We start from the raw sequence: 18,126 nt of genomic DNA, 5'->3' as shown, positions 1-18,126 counted from the left end.
ACGGCAGTAGGAAAAAAAATCAGTGCATACAGCGTATGTGGCACATTAGATTGTTTTCCCTAATATGTTACAGCAATGTGCCACACGTATCAGAATGTAGCCCTACACTGAAACATTTCTTTACCCTTCAGGCAATCGAAGTTCTATAATCTTCATTTCTGTTAAATCGTGATATGAAATAAACAATCAACTTCAGGACAAAAATATTTTGAATGTGCATGTAAAATAATCCCATATTTGATCCATGCTCTCACCTCAGACATTTTAACTATTCTTGATTTCAACTGAAAACAGCACCCTCCAGGTAAGATTTTCAAAATCACCTACTTGATGTAGTCTTAGGTGCTTTCAATAGAGTTCTCCGTACTCAACGCTACTGAAATTCAGGTCAAATGATTCTAATGAGATTTTATCTGAGCCACCTGTTAGTCACCTTTCCTTAGATAAATGCTTTTGGTGGAACGGGCAAAACTTTCCTATGCAATTCAGTATTCTTGTAAATCGCATTAAACAGAAACAAACAAACAAACATACAACCCATCTCATCTCAAGCCATATGAGAAACGCCTTTGTTATATCAAAAATTAACCGTGATTAGTCTATAGGAAAAAAAACATGTCAGTTCTGTGCAGGGATACCAAGGATCACAAAGTCCCTCCACAAGAATGTACTGAATCTGGATAGATGTTTTATTTCAAATCACAAAGAAGTAAGACGCAAACAATTTTTGCATAGATTTAACTATACTGATTTAAAAACTGATCTAGTAAATTCATCCCTAGTGTGGATCGAGCTACAGTAGTATAAAGTGCCTTTACTGGTATAGCCTACTTCTGGTAATGTAGTGAAATAAACTGTTCTTATATATGAAGTACAGAGGCAGTGCTAGCTAATTGGGAGCCCTAAACAGGAATAATTTTGCCCCCCCCCCCACATAATAAAAAGTGAATAGAGGGCCCGGTTGACCTGCTCGGGGCCCAAAGCAATTGCTTAGTCTGCTTATGCCTTGTGCCGGCTCTGGGAAAATAAGCACTTTTATTCTGTGGTGTATAACTGTGGACACATTAGTGGGTTACACTGATTTGACTATATTGCTTTCTAAATCAATACAGTTAAATCTGTCTACACGGAATTTTTTGTACAAGCCTGAAGAAGAATGGAGTTAAGAAGGAAGTACACAAAGCCTGCTGAGACATGGCACAACAGACTTTCAGAGATATGCTGAAACTTTAAGCTGACAAGTAGACAGAAGTTCTATCAGCCTTTAGGCTTAGAAACAGTTAGTCTGGGCTGTAGATAATATTTCCATACCTTGTAAAACAATAATTGTTTCTGTCTAGTGGTGCTCTTGTTGCCTCAGTCTAGATGAAGTTAATTACTATTTCATTTTGTCATTTTCTCTATTTAAGAAATGCCAAATCAACTTTGCAGGGATTTATGATCATTTAAAAATTTGTGTGCGGTGAATGTTAAACTGAGGATACCAATGCTGGGGTACCTTAGACAGAGAAAAATTATTTTCTGAACTTCAAAGAGATGGAAGCAGGAGAAGGGGTAATGGCTTAGGAGTTTAGTCAAGGTCACAAAGGGGTTGCATACCTCTTCCCATGTGGTGCTGCAATGAAGCAGGCATAGGCCAATACGAGCACAAGGTGAGCAATATGGTCTGAGAGGTGCCAGGTCTACTTGCAAATGTCAGTTACCAAATGAAATACAATTTTTTCCCCTCAAAGTGCATCACAATACAATTCTGAAAGTGTACTTTTAACTAAGATAATTCTTGTGTCTAAGACAGCTTAATTTAAACGTATGGCCTCATTCTGGATGTCTTGCACACTCAAAATTCCTACTGTCTTTGATGGGAGAAATCTAGGATCAGGCCCATAACAGCTAAACAGATTAAATTAAAATAAGAAGTTTTGTGTGATGAAAGAGACATTTTAGTCTAAGGGGTCTCAGACATCAATTATATCTCAGTGGGCTTTGGAATTTATTCTTTGGCATCAGCTAAACTGATTATTTCAGGGTGCCCTCAATAGAAGGAGAGCTTAAGCTTGATATAGTTTCCAAGATCTTGTGGAGGGTGTGAGTGGCCACATATTACTGTTTACTGGGGGCTGCACAGAACCTCAAGCCAGCCTTATTGGTTATTGCCGTTATTGTGTCAATTACTGTTTTTTTTCTTTTATGTTTATATGCGCACACACACATATATATATACAGAGAGAGAGACAGAGAGAGAGACTGATGCTTATATATTTTTTTCCCAGAGCTTCTGCCAGTCAGGATGTGAATATGCATAAAAATTGTGAACTGTCTTCCAAGAATACTATGTTCTATAATAGTCTGATAGTTACAGTTTGTTTATGTAGTGCAGTAGTTCTCAAACTTTTGGATTGGTGACCCCTTTCAAATAGCAAGCCTCTGAGTGTGACTCCCCTTATAAATTAAAAACACTTTTTTATATATTTAACACCATTATAAATGTTGGCTGCAAAGTGGGGTTTGGGGTGAAGGCTGATAGCTCACGACCCCCCATGTAATAACCTCGTGATCCCCTGGGGGGTCCTGATCCCCAGTTTGAAAACCCCTGATGTAGTGACTAGTAACTTTACTCTCAAAGCTGTTTTTCACTGGATGAAACTTTGGGCTGAAACGTTAGGAATATACAGCGATTTTTAGAATTTTGAGTTTTGTTTGATGTTATTTACAGAAAGCAGCACAGAAGACCACTGAAAATATCTAGCATAACGAGGCAGCTGTCAATTCTGGTTATATCCAGTAAGAACTTTATAAGTCATAAGTTTATTCTTTACCACCCTTTAAGTTTAGGCTTTACTTTTGTGATTCATAGCTGGAGAAGGCATACACACATATACACTTTTTTTTTAGTAGAGTACGGAGATTTCACATAAATTTAATGTACCTTTCTGTCTATTCAGAAGTTCTCCATCATACAAATTAACTTCATATTAACATGCTACAAAAGTCACATTGTTTTCGTGCAAGCAGATCCACTTTTTACTGCAGCTGAAAGAACGATGTATATTTATTTTTGCTTTAGTGAATGTCTTTACCTCATAGTGGTTTATAAATATTGTACGGGATATGGTTTAAAATGTGATAGAATTTAATACAAAAGAAAGTAAGAAAAAATTTAAATGGTGTAATGATATTTAGACATTCTCCAGAGTATTATAAAAATCAATGAACGATCCTTGCATTTTATTTATTATTACCTAAAATAAGAGCAGCTGAAAGTTTTATTTAATTGGTGTTAAAAAACCCTTTATTTCAGTGGTGAGATTATATAAGAATATTTTTGCCCTCATTGTTACTTTTTAAAGTGAAGAATAAGCATTTAAAAAGCTACCTGTTCGATACTAAGGTTGAAATATAGCATTGATTCCCTTGAACATATATTCTTTCAATCAATATGAACTGCTAGGAGAAGAAACATTCAGCATGAAAACTGTTTATACTATGCCTTTAAAGGGCTATGTGAGAACTATTTTATTTTACTATTTTTTTATGTCGCTACTTGTAAGTCTGAAAGACTTTTAGTAAGTGGCAAGGAGCTATTGTAGTGAACTCTGTCCTCCCTTAGGGCAATTTTTTATCCAACCCAGGCCATTAGCAGAGGTAAATCAATGTAACCAGCTCACACACACTGACAGCTTGTGTGGTTCCCACTCCCTCACTCCTCCCCCTACATCATGGTATATTTTTATGCTCCCTGGGGAAATTCAATTAACAGTGTCAGTCTCCTCCTCTCAGTCAATGACTGACACCATCAAGATTCTTTTCACCACCCACTGACATGCAAGATGTGTCCGCTGATTTCTTGACTCACAAGTTAACAAGAGAATTACAGCCTACTTCTATAAATGACTATATATGATCTGTGTCATAAACACACTGACAGCTACCAAAATCAATCTTTCATGACCCTATTGATTAGGACACTCAGAAATAATGAGACTTCACTGGTGGCAGGGTAATGCCTGGAAAAAGAAAAAAATGAGGCCCTGCCTATTAACTACACCAAATTTATCTTTCCTTTCCCCTTTCCCCACTGTAGAGCCTACTAGCAACAAAGTGTTATACAGAGTTAATAATCAATGTTTAATTGTACTTCATGTGTCTTTTAAAAGAACATTTTCAGGAAACTCCTAAAGTTGAGAGGTTGTATGCAATAACAATTACTGGTCATTATTATGCAAGAGCATCCAAAGGCTGCATAGTACTAAGCACCTGACTAACACACAAAAATATTGTGGAATTTTTCATATTTGTAAGACAATGATCAGACTCCTACAGTTTGAAAGGAAGTGACAGTAAATGGATTTTTCTTGTGATAAAAATTTGAAACTGAGAACATGGCATAAATTGTTGTCAAGAAAACTACTAAAGGTATTAAACAGCTCAAAGTAAACAGTAAAATACTAGGAGGAAGGGGTGATTTAAAAATGTTTGTGTATCACAGTCAATCTTCACTATTTAGATAAACATGACCCTAATAAGAAGATATGATATAATTTTTGCTCTGTGTTGATTATACTGGGCAGCAGCTGGCCTGCAGTCTGAATGCTGTACAACAAAGTGAGACACTTAGTTTTTTTTTTCTCTGTGTCTACAGATGTGAAACAGAAAGAAAACTGTCTCTCACAAGTGATATTTTCTAAGGATTGGTGGGAGAGCATATACAGTGCATTCTATTGCTGGAAGATCTCTTGAACAATATTGTCCAGAGGGAGTAGAAAACTGTGTAACAGGACATAGGATTCTGTAGAAGAATTTATGCTTATTACTTTATTTTGATTTAAACAATATAAAAAAAGCCTATGGTTCTAGACACCATGCCATCAATTAATAGAATAAAAACTGTCCATAACAATGAAAACAGAAAAGCCTCCCCCTATACATTAAACTAGTCAGCAAAAAAACACATTGCATAACAAAATCTCCCCATCACTTAGATTCCTCCACAAAATCCCCACATCACACATTTTCAACCTTTCCCAAAAGGCCTATTCAAAAAAGATGAGTTTTGAAGCATGCCCTGAAAAGTCAACACATTTGTGCTGTTTCAGAGCAGGTTAGGGAGTGAATTCTGAAGTCAAGGGGCACTCTTGGTGAATGTTCTGCCACAGCCTCCTCCGAAATAGGTTCCAGTTCAAGGACTTCTGCTGATCTTATATACATCACTATTGCACCAGAAGAAATGCAATCTCTCTGGCAGGCAGGATTGAAACTAATTAGGACTTTAAAAATCAACTCTAACACCTTAACTCCTGCTGTGAAAAACCCATTTTTCTGAGAGGAAAAACCCCAGTAAACTTTTGAAGATTTTTTTCATTTTTTGAACTTCTATATCTGAAGTAGTCACAGAAGAACATAATTTAAATTTTTTAATATTATAAACAGTAGGCTCTAATTTCAACCTGTGAAAGAACACCATTCTAAAAAGTTAAAAGTGAAATGATGTGAATATCAAGGTTCTTGCTGGGCCTATTAAGAAACAACAATAAAATTACAGAACTGCCTTGGCATTAGAGGGGAAGGGGCGCACGAGGAGATATTGATGACTGGAGAGAGGGGTTGTGGATAGTAGGTAAAATCAAATATCAGTGGATTTTGGGGAGTGGATGAATGGATACTGAAGTTGGTGGAGAGTAAACTGGGAGGGCGTTTGGTTTCTAAGCCTTGGTCTACGCTACAGCTGGGGGGGGTCGACCTAAGATACGCAACTTCAGCTACGCGAATAGCATAGCTGAAATCGGCGTATCTTAGGTCGACTTACCTGGCTGTGAGGACGGCTGCGAGTCGACCGCTGCTGTTCCCCCCCCAACTCCGCTTCCGCCTCTTGTGAGCTGGAGTTCTGGAGTTGACGGGGAGCGTGTCTGGGGATTGATTTATCGGATCTAGACGAGACATGATAAATCGATCCCCGATAGATCAATTACTACCCACCGATCTGGCGGGTAGTGAAGACCTGCCCTTAGAATGTAGCTATTTCTGAAAGGTAGCAGGATAACTGATAAGATTTTATATAAAGCTGGTTTGCTCATCTTATTTTTCCAGTTTTTAGTTATGCACAGTGTTGAATTCACTAGGGGCAGGTCAACACTAGAAGCGCTACATCAGCGCAGCTGCACCTCTGTAGTACCTCTGTGAAGACGCTCTAACCCGACAGGAGAGCACTCTCCCATCAGCATAATTACTCCATCACTGCAAGAAATGGAAGCAGGACAGCGTCTCCTGTCGACATAGCGCCGATGTGGACAGTGCTTAGATCACTGTAACTTGCGTCACTCAGGTAGGTGACTTTTTCACACTGCTGAGTGATGTAAGTTAGATCAACTTAAGTGGTAGTGCAGATTGGTTTTAGGTGGCTGTTTCTTATTGTAACTGTAGTAAATGTAAAAGCAGATAATAAATATAATGCAGTCAGGTGATGATCCTGCAAGTAGGACATATTCAGAGGCATCATCCCCACTGATATGCAACTGTGATGATAATTAAGTCCCTAAATAATTTGTCCCTATGGACTTTCAGTATCTCTTTAACATCACCTCCATTCTGGAGAAGTGGAAGTTCAAAAATTCTTTTGCACCCATTATCTGCTTCATAGTTGGTTGCCTAAAAAAAAAGGAGCATTATTGTCCTCTCTTGTCAATAACACTCAGAACTCTCAGGAAAACTGTTTCTCTATATTTGCATCCAACTACTGTAAGTATATTGAAATTTGCAATGAATATGAGAAGTACTTTGATCAAAACAGAGCAGACATTTTACAAAACAAGGAATTCTACAGAGATACTAAAATGGCAAACGTAATTGAAGGAGGTTTCACAGGAATTTGACAGATTATACTATTATTACAGTCAACAAAAATCTGGCTTGATCTAATTAACTAAGAACTGAAATACACAAGGATAAATTAAAAAAAATTATTAGGAGAAGCTACAGAACCTTTTCATCACTTGGTCAACATGAGAGATCCCCCTCCTCCCTCCAAAAAATGAATTGTTGAGACAAAAACAGAAGACTGTAATTGATAAAAATCTTGAGTTCCTTCCTTCTCTTTTTGAATTTAAAATTAAAGATTCAGATTTTTATCCCAAATCTAAGTTTGTGAAAGAGGCTGTACTATAATTTGTTGCATCAAAATGTGGAAATTGTGGAAATAAAGTCACAGAGGACAGTTGAATTTAGGATTTTATCAATTTTTAAAAGACCTGCCATCTGTTCAGCCAACTCTGCATCATTCTAGCATGTTTTCAGGATGTTCAGATTGGTTTGTACCTAACTATACAATATGCCTGGTGCGGAAACAACAAATGCATTGGCAAACGTCTACTGGTATCAAAAGACAGATATAAAAGAGTGGTAGGGCCTAATTACCTATCGACTGAAGATTCAATTATTGTGTTTTTTAAATTTTATTTTCAAAAATGCAAGCTTTTCATTTTGGACAATGTATGCGTGATCTGTTGTGTATCAGGAATACATATGCTTAGGAAATAAATTACATAATATGTTTTCTGTGTTTCTTTACATAGAGCTTTTGTAGGTTTTCCCTGGGGAATGAAAAAAATCACAAAGGCCCTGTGAGGAAGCCAATAGGCAGCAAGTGCAGATCGCTGAGCACTGGTATTGCATGGTCATGGCGAGATGATCCACTAGCAAGCAGGCCTCTGTAATCTACACTAGCTTCATGTAGAGCACATGACACTAGTCCAATCTAGAGGTGGCATGAATAATGGTAGCAAGGTCTGCATCTATGAGGAAATGCGGCTACTTCAAATGTAAACAGTTGTTTTGACACTACCAAATGCACAATCCCTCCCCATCTCTCTCACACACACACAAACACCGAGTTCATTGTACAAACCCTGCTTATTTGGGGTAAAGGGAGCAAATGTTATTCCTATATGCACAACTGCAACTTATCAAGCAGACAAGGTATTTCATACCATGAGTTGAGAAAAATCTGCGTCAGTAAATGCCATTACTCTGATATGCTGCTGCTAATATAGCCACAGGAAGAAAAGTGCTATTTTCACTATATTTACATTACTGATAGATTTTCCTTTGTTTTCACACTGCCATAATGATTCTCCTCATGCACTAACCTAAACTGGTTGGCTTGGTACTGTCTATGAATGCAAAATAAATAAATAAATAAAAAATAGAGGCTATAAAATTAAGAACAGCTATCTATATAGGGGGGCAATTATGGCCAATTGTGGTGGCTGTGGCTTTTGCGTATGTGGACAAAACAGGACTGCATCCATCAACTTTTTCACAAAGGCCACTGAAACAGCATTCTGATAGTTACTACTGACATGGAGCCCAGTTTCAACCAGTGCCTGAGTGCTGAAAGGCTCCATATGTCATCCAATCCACTGAGGCAGCAAGTATCCTGCAATCTGGTATATTTGTATAATTTTAAAGGATTGTTTTAATAACAAGATACACAGGAGCTGGCGTATTGCCATCAGGCTCTGTGCTACACCAAAAACATGCAGCTGGTGGCTAGTTCTCCACTCAGGAAAAATCAGTATCATGACGACGCTGCTGGACGTGCACTCTCTCCAATTCCAGCAACAGCAGAGAGAGAGCTGCTACCAGAGAACAGCAGAATAATCAATATTTTAAAAACACCACTCATTTACAGAAATTGAATTAGTCATTAGCTTTTGGAATTCACTTCTTTGCCATCTGAAGTTACTACCGCTGGTCGGGTAGCTGAGATCTCAAGTGTCCCAACAATTTTTTAAAAATTTATTATATAAGGACCAAATCTCAACACCACTCATTTCTTCTCACGGATTTTTAAATGCATCACTTCCCAGCTACTCTTAACTACTAGGGCTATGCATAATACTCTCACATATAGGGTTCAGTAAGTCTGACTGGAATAAATTTAGAAGTGTTTGGATGGAACACAGAAGGTTACTCTATGTTCTTAGTTTTGCACAAAAGGAAATATTATTTTCTTAAGATATAGGGTATGAAACTTTCCAATTTCTCCCTAATTAAAAGTTTTTAAATCTTATCTTTTCTGCAGTTAAAAAATATAAAGCTAAATGAAAACTGTTCCTTTCTTTAAACAACCAAGGTAAAAATATATCTAAAGACTGAATTAGTAATAATAATATTCACCCGAGTACAGAAGAGAATAATCAGGAGTTAGAGTATAATTTGTAAATGACAAATTATACAAACAGCAATCTTTGCCTGGATTCTCCCAATCCCCAGATTATTAAACAGCAGTTCCACGTCTGGATGATTACATCTGAAAGAAGATATGCAAGCTGTGGGGAAGTGAGCTGAGTTTTTTGTACCATGATTATTTGTTTTTATTATTAGAACAATGATGTGCTCACACATATTTCAGTGATGCTGACATACTTACACTGGAACTCACTTTTTATTTTAAGTAGTTTAAAGACCATGTTTTAAGAATAAGAATTATGGAACCCGCAGAAATGTTCTACTCTGTACAAATCCCATTAATGGTACTCAAGGGTTTTCTTAATATCTTTATGCTGTATGTTATGTATATACGGTTGTATTCTACAAAACATGCAAGCTCCTTCTGAACAAAATAATGTAAATTCCATTGCCTATTTTTATATTACATTTTCTTTGTCCTCTTCAAAATATTACCACTTGTTTTCACTGTCAGGCTCAGTGATGCAAATGGTTAACAGTCAATTTATTATGAATGTATTTATTAGAACTGTACTCATACTTCATACAAAATAATTCAACTTTTAAGATAATATTCTAGGAGAAATTTCTTAGGACATATTATATATCATTTGATATTTCTTTAAATAGCAGTATGTATGATCATTATGTTTTCACTGTAACAACACTTTGTCAATATTTTCTTTGGGATGTGTGCTTGGCAGATTCTCACCATGAACTTTGCCATTTCGGGCTAATGATTACATGACCTGCTCTGAGTCTCTGCAGTAGCCCAGGAAGGGTCCTGGTTTCCCTGTTTCCTCTAGGGAGGGAGTAAACTGTCTTGGCTTATACTGTGCTGCCGACTGGAGAGAGAGGGAGCAGAATCAAAGCTCCATTTACTCTTGCCACCACTGGCTATCTTAGTGGGAAGCCACCTAGTGTGCCAGCTTTTGTGTAACCCATTCTTAGGTGCCTGTCTCCCTCCATTCACTATACATGGAGTCTGAGTGCCTAACTCAAGCTTCGTGATTCCCACTGACTTTCTAGGCACCTCAGTTAGGTGTGGCAATGCTGAGCGTTGCAATGCCTAAGTTCCTCTGTTGAGCTAGCCCTTACTGCTTTGTATCACCAAGTAAGCTTGGTCATGATTTGGACCTTAAGTAGCAACTTTCCTCAACACAGCATGGAACACTGCTCACATTTTATATTGCTAGGTCCTGTGTGTGATTTTTTCCTCTCACCTAAGGTGTCTATTTGCCAATATATCTGCACAAATTTATGTGAAATTAATGGATTTCACACAGCTAACCATCATTAACGGACATGGTCATATAAACCCCATATGCATGTGTAAGAAAATAGAATCCTATCGTATTACAAACGTAACACACACACATATATGTATTATAAAATATGCACTTTCAATGAAATCATCATCTACTGAATATTACTCTTTTATAAGCAAATATATTTAAATAAACTGCTAATTTGTTTTCCTCAAATTGGTTTCATGCTCTACCACTAATATAAATAGTTGTGTAAAATAAGAAATATATAATTGCTATAAGGTATCAATTGTAGTGAAATGACTCACAATGAATCTGTTTGAGACACTGATTAGAGGAAAATTCATGCACATTTATTTTTGATTTTTCTTTTCATTTAATTTATTGCAATATAGAAAAATTAGCAGTGGTAAGAGAAAGACTTCATCCTCTTTACAGTTCTATAATTACAGTGTAGATCAGTGGTTCTAAAACTTTTGTACTGGTGATCCCTTTCACATAGCAAGCCTCTGACTGCGACCCCCCTTATAAATTAAAAACACTTTTTTATATATTTAACACCATTATAAATGCTGGATGCAAAACGGGGTTTGGGGTGGAGGCTGACAGCTCACGACATCCCATATAATAACCTCACGACCCTATTAGGGGTCCCAACCCCCAGTTTGAGAGCCCCTGGTGTAGATCATTAAGTATGATAAGGGCGAAATATAGAAAACAAACCAAATTTTGACTTGAGCAATGGCTTCATTTTCAAAACATAATTTAAAGCGTATGTTTGCAATATTTCTTGAAAACAACTATAGTTACTATTCCATTATCTGACTGGCACCAATGTTAAAAGAGCAAAGATAAACTATGTTATCCTGGTAAATATATATGCAGCACTGGTTTGAATGGAGCACTCTAGAACACAGATATGTAATATATGCTTGCTTGCCTTTTATCAGAAGAATTCAATTTCTTCTCAGATCAGAAGAGTTCAATTTCTTTTATACAATAATTAAACTAGAATTGCTAAAACTATGGTTCATCTTATATACTATTGGATCGGAACAAAATAAGCTTTTGAGTTATAAAAGTTATATTGATGGTTTAAAGAATTCTTTTTTTCTCCCTTACACCATAAGTTAATGGAAGAATGTACTGTTAATTGCACTAATGATGTCCACTTTTGGAACTTATTGAATAACAGCCTGACCTTGAGAGCTGCTGAATACCTCAAACTCCCACCGAAGTTCACCCCAATGTAGCTTAGAGCAGAATTTGGCCTACGGTCTTCTATTTTTGAGTAATCACTTATGTGAATACAGATTGTATTGCCATTTCCATGCTACAAAAACCCTCGATCAAAGGATTGATTCTACTGTAGCTATTAAATAAATGAAAATGCATTTCAACCTGTACTATGCAGCATTGCTGTAGACCTGAAGAAGATCTCCGTGTAACCTTGAAAGCATCTCTTTCTTACCAACAGAAGTTGGTCCAATAAAAGATATTACCTCACCCATCTTGTCTCTCTTTCAACCTATAACACAGTCATGAAACAATGTACCATCACAAAGCTGACACAGGACTTCCTAAGATACCCAGTACCACCATAATAATGGAAATAATGGGCTAAATTCTTTCCTGTCATATAGTCCAGGAAACCCCAATGGGTTTGATTCTCAGTTACTCCAGTCCTGTGGTTGGGGCAGGAATGAAGAGGAATTAAAGGTAAATTTAAGTCACCTTTGTGCTCCTGTACTCTGGAGTCATTCAGGAGCTTTCCTGGTCCCCAGTGTAAGTTGGAGTAACCTGAAGGCTGCTGCAACTTACTTTCTGCTTCCCATGGCCTCTTACAGGCTCTGGAAATCAGAAAATAACCACAGTACATGGAATTTCAGCCATGTCCCCCTTGACACCCTGACCTAACCCCTATACCTTTGGGCCTGGGGCCAGGACAACTGTAGAGTCCTTCTACTAGTTTTATATCAGCCAGGAGAGCTCTCTGCACTGTGGATATTATATGGGGCATTTCCATACTTTTAAGGAACTTTTACACTGCCAGAGTTGTGTAAAGTGGACAATGTAAATAAGAATCATGCCCATTGTCTTCAATGGATTTGCAGAAGGTGTAAAGACAAAATTTGGCTCACTTAAGTGCCATTACTTATGCTGTAGAATGGTGACTTACATTGCAATGTGCCGTGTATAGCATGCAGTAAAACACAGGGGAAACATAAAAGGCTTGCCAGCAGAAGAGGAACACCTCACCCTTCCCAAAAAAACCAACCCAACATATCAGGTCTGATACTTCACTGCTTTGCACACTTTGTACGTTTATTTACACCTGTGCAAGGTGCTGATTTGACAGTATTTTACTCTGCACTCATTTTGCAGAGGTGTAAAGGAGTACACATGATGCAAGGGAGAGGAGAACTGGCCCATGTTCTCCAAGTGCCTGATCCAAAGCCCACTGATATCAATAGAAAGACACTTATGGACTTTAGTGTATTTTGTATAGGCTCTAAAAGAAGATACAGGCAAATTATTTAATTGTGGAATGTACTATTTCAACCAGTGAAAATTTTCACTTCAAGTACAAAGAAAAAAAAGCAAACTAAAGAGAACTTTTCAAACTTTAGTTCTTTGTAACATTTCTAATAAGAAATGGGATACTTCCTTCTTAGCTTGCGAATATCAGTAGCAATATAAACAATACTTCAATTTCACTTTGACAGCAATAATAACAAATGTTTTTTTCCTTTTTGCTGAAAACCATCACTCAGTACCGTTTACCCAAGCAGTCTGTCTCTGAGCTCTGTGACCCGCTATACTTTGTAATATAGGCAGCATGCTGTCATTTTAACCTTCTAACATGATGGCAAAGGAAACAAAAATGGCAACCATTCCTATGGCGATGTAATAATTGTATTAATTGCTTTTCAAAAATGGGCAAGAGGGAGGAAAATGAGAGAGGCTTAAAAGATACTAACTACTCTAAACTGAATGTTGTGAGTTTGAGAATTTCTGTGCTAAAAAAAAGTAAAAACACAAGTCCATCAGTGAATCTGAAAGCTAACTGTGAAAGTAGCATGGCCATTTGAAATATATACAGGTTAAGGGAACAAAAGATTTACAAGGCTAGATTTTCTCATTTATTTGGAACTTTCTGTGCCAGTCTGGCAAAGTAAATAAGCCAGAGAGCTGCTGAATTTTCCTAGCTAAGGATTCTCCTGATGCAAATGAGCTGCAAGCTGGTGCAGCTGTGGGGGGCAGAGTGAGGGCACAAAAGGGAGCAATAGCCTGCCAGCAGCAGAATTCTAATACCTCAAACAGCACCGGAGCCAAGGCTGCTCTACCCTACGCTGGGGTTATAGCCAGTGCAGAACCGGCCTCACAATCAAAGAGTCGTGGCTGGCTATTTTGCAGCCCCCTCAGTTGCATTCGAAGGATAACAGGTATATCTAAGAATTTAGGCCACAGTCTTTCCTTAGTCTGTATGTGTGACTGCCATAATTGTCATGGTTGGTATGCACAAACACAGAGTGGAGGACTTCTACAGGACTTAAATATTGTTATTTGAGCATTTGTGAAATCTGAATGAACTTGAAGTGAAGGAATATTTGCCACAATTTAATATAACATAACATTACACTTCGTGACATGGGTCACAGAAAATTTTGCTTCTCTAACTTCCATCAACTTATATATTTCGGCAGATATGAAATTACTTATTCAGGTTCATAAGACTTGCAGCTGGCTCCCTACTTAAATCTGGCAGTATTCTAAAATATCAGGAAAGGCAACTGGAAAAAATCCATGTCAAATCCATCTGTTTAAACTTCGTTTACTTGTGGTAACAGCATACACATGTCTAAAGTTACTGATAAACCACAGAAAGCTTATGTAATCCTGTTGCTATCCAAAACTAAAACCAATATTCATCTTCATCTAATAACCAGAGAAAATCACTGTACACATGTATCACATATTCAGTGGTGGTCTTTAATTTATCTGTTAAAAAAGGGCAGGGATTTTCACAAAATTAAGAAAAGGGGAGAAATGCACTCCCTGCATCTCAGGTTTTATTGGAAAAATCTGTTTAAGCAGTAACAAAAAAAAATCTGACTAGTTTTTCTATAAAGTCATATTTTCGTTTGTTGTAACTTCTGTTATATTAATTTTTTTTTAATAAAGAGCAAAAAAGAAAATTTCTCACATGAAAGCTACCTAAGAACATAAGAAATACCATATATACCAGAAGTCCATCTATTTTGGTATTCTCTCTCTGACAATGGTCAGTATCAGATGCATCCGGGGAAGGGGCTGGAATCTTCAGAATGGTCAATTATGTAACAGCTAGCTCATATGGAAGCTTTCTTCCTAACTCCCTTCTATTACACATGCAACACCCTGAAGTAGGAACATTTATAACTCCTATATTCATGTACATACATGTTGAATGCTTTCTTGATTCCAACTAAGCTGTGCATTCCATGGGTTAATTATGAACTATGTAATAAATAATACCTCCTTTTCCAGAATACGAGAAATCTCTCCTAAAGTCCTGTCCAGAGCAGAAACCTTGTTGTTTGCCAATGAACTGCTATCCTGTACTTGGAACTGCTTTAGAAGATCTTTTGCTAATCGCTGCAGCCTTCAACATTAAACAAAAGATAAAAATGAGTTAAAAGAGAAAAAAGTTACATTCAAGTAAAATTGCATCTTATAAAGATACCTACTGAAACTTTATGAGCCTCAATTTGATTAAAATAACTAAGAAAAATCTACATACAGGTATTTTTACTCATACTGCAGTAGCATCCAAAATGTGTACCACAGAGGAAGGCAGCCCCAGCTTAGAAAGAACACACTCTAAAAGGACAAGGAGATGAAGAAAGGGGGAAGTAAGGCAGCATGCAAGTAAAGAGATTAGGGCAATCATAAGCACTTATTAGTCACCTGTTTGTTTGCTGCTGCTGCTGTCTTTTTTAAGTTAATCACAGTTAATTTCCCGCATCCTTCCTCCACAACTCAACCAATTTGTCTTTCCCAGCTTCAGTTCCAGTATCCTTTTACCTTCTCCTCCCAGCATTCAATTATCTCCCTCCACAAAGATGAGCAATTCACACAGGAGAAGAGTAAGGAATATAGAAAAGTAGATGATTTAACTAGTTTCTTAAGAAGTGGGTTTTTAGGGGAAACTGAAATGAAGAGAGTACAGTGGCTTTACAGACCAGTTCAGGAATGGCATTCCATTCACTAGAGGCCAAAAAGAAAGTGTGGTGGTAGCTGTGGAAGATATAGAGATAAGGTGGGATGGAGGTGGTTTCATTGGTGGAGCAGCATGAATGTGGGAGGATGACATAAGAAACAAGTAGGGATAAGTAAGGAAGGAAGTTATGCAGGACCTTGAAATGGATCATAAGGAGTCTGAACATCATGAGTGGGGGAAGGGAGAGCCAGGAAGCATTCACAGTGAGGGGAGCGGGGGGAGGGGAAGAATGACAGGAAAGGGAAGATGATCTTAACTAGTACCAGAAGGTTAAAAAGAGAATCAGCATGTCTGTAGAATCTATATCAAGATCATTTGTAGTTAATGATTTAATAAAAATTCTAAATGGGGGCAAGGCCTAAGCAGGGAGAGCTCCTGCTTAATCAGTGGAAGATGTTATTTTTTATTTCTTTCACTGAAAAACAGTTAAGTAAATAAATCTATAAAAAGACTTCATACGACTCTGAATCTTGAGAGTTAAAATGCCCAATAAAAGTAAAAATAAAAATGATCATCAGGATTTCTTTAAGCCTAGGACATGTTAGCATCTGGTCAGCTGAACCCGCTGACATTCAGCCAGAGGGTTTTTCTGGGAAAGGAATGCTAACAGTGGGTTAAGTCCAGACAAGATATTCTCTGCACTGCCAGGCCTTCTATGAAAAATAAAATTGAAAGAATTTCTTCTGTACTTACTAAACTGGGAGCAAAGATGGAAAAAAGAAGAAAAAGTGTAGAACTTGGGACTGCAAATCTCATTAACTAAATACTGTGACTGAACAACAGAAGCAGGTTACAAAATTAGTGAAAAGCAGAATGGCTGCAGCCCATACTTAGAAAATCAAGTAAGATCTAGAAATGTAAGCAGTCTAGGCAGTTTTAGAGGAAGGTGATTCAGACCTACTTTATCTTCTGGAAAATCTGTAAGATTTTTTAATCTAAATAAAGATCTATTTGAAAATAACTTCTGCATTCCCATGAGGAAAACCCATAAAACTTCATTAAAAAGAGAGAAGCACCATAATCACAACTCTGTCTGATCTGAGAGAGCAAGATGGAATTCTGCTTGCTGTAGGTAGTATAAAAAGAGCAGAAATCAAATGGGAGTAAGATCTGAGATCAGCCATGCAGGCCAAAAGAAGGGACTTTGATGCTCTTTGAGAATTTGGTGGATAAAGATGATAAAGTCTCATTTTTCTATATAGCAAATCTTAAAGCCTCTTTTGATGAGAAAGTGTGTATATGTATGTTTGTTTTATCTACATCTATGTGCGGATCAGACATCAGTGTCCAGAGTAATTAACATTATCTAAGACGCTGCTCAAGGCAAGCACAAGGATTAGAGAGAAGTGAAAAAGGTCTTACTGAATAATTATAATTAAGGCTAAGATTTTGTCACTGATATTTTTAACAAAAGTGAGGCACAGGTCATGAGCAATAAAGAAAAATTCATGGAAGCTCGTGACCTGTCCCTGACTTTTACAAAAAATATCCGGGACAAAATGGGGAGCTCAGCCAGCGGTGGTGCGGGGCACGCAGGGCGGCTCAGAGCTCCCGGCCCCTGCGGGCTGAAGTCACAAAGGTCTCTGGAAGTCACAGAATCCGTGACTTCCACGACCTCTGTGACAAAATCGTAGCCTTAATTATACTATTAAACTGCCATCTCTGTTGACAAGTTCCCTTGGTTCCTTCCCAAGTTGGAAAGGCCTTTTTGTGTGCACTTGGCAATACACCATTGCGCAGAGACTGTCCGGTTTGGCCAATGTACAATGGCAGAGGGGTAATGCTGGCACATGATGGCATATATCACATTGGTAGATGTGCAGGTGAATGAGCCCCTGATGGCGTGGCTAATGTGATTAGGTCCTATGATGGTGTCACTTGAATACATATGTGGTCAGAGTTGGCATCGGGCTTTCTTGCAAGGATAGGTTCCTGAGTTAGTGTTTTTGTTGTGTGGTGTGTGGTTGCTGGCAAGTATTTGCTTCAGGTTGGGGGGCTGTCTGTAAGCGAGGACTGGTCTATCTCCCAAGACCTGTGAGAGTGAGGGATCATTTTTCAGGATAGGTTGTAAATCTTTGATGATGTGCTACACATCTACCAATGTGATATATGCCATCATGTGCCAGCAATGCCCCTCTGCCATGTACATTGGCCAAACCAGACAGTCTCTACGCAAAAGAATACATGGACACAAATCTGACATCAGGAATCATAACATTCAAAAACCGGTAGGAGAACACGTCAACCTCTCTGGCCACTCAATAAAAGACTTAAGGGTGGCAATTTTGCAACAGAAAAGCTTCAGAAACAGACTCCAACGAGAAACTGCTGAGCTTGAATTAATATACAAACTAGATACCATTAACTTGGGTT

General features: G+C 37.8%; 1 protein-coding gene across 4 annotated transcripts in view; it reads right to left on the bottom strand.

Moving 5' to 3' along the window:
• The window catches only part of SCAPER (S-phase cyclin A associated protein in the ER), a 348,781-nt gene that overhangs the window by 128,107 nt on the left and 202,548 nt on the right, over positions 1-18,126 (bottom strand). For all 4 annotated transcript variants that reach the window (XM_084641327.1, XM_084641328.1, XM_084641329.1 and 1 more), the window contains one exon: positions 15,009-15,135. In XM_084641327.1, coding sequence (XP_084497453.1) covers positions 15,009-15,135 — 127 coding nt within the window. The remainder of the gene's footprint in view (positions 1-15,008; positions 15,136-18,126) is intronic.

The sequence above is a fragment of the Lepidochelys olivacea genome (genome assembly GCF_965140295.1).
Source record: "Lepidochelys olivacea isolate rLepOli2 genome assembly, chromosome: 10".
NCBI lineage: Eukaryota > Metazoa > Chordata > Testudines > Cheloniidae > Lepidochelys > Lepidochelys olivacea.
This window is presented reverse-complemented; position numbering and strand designations above follow the sequence as displayed.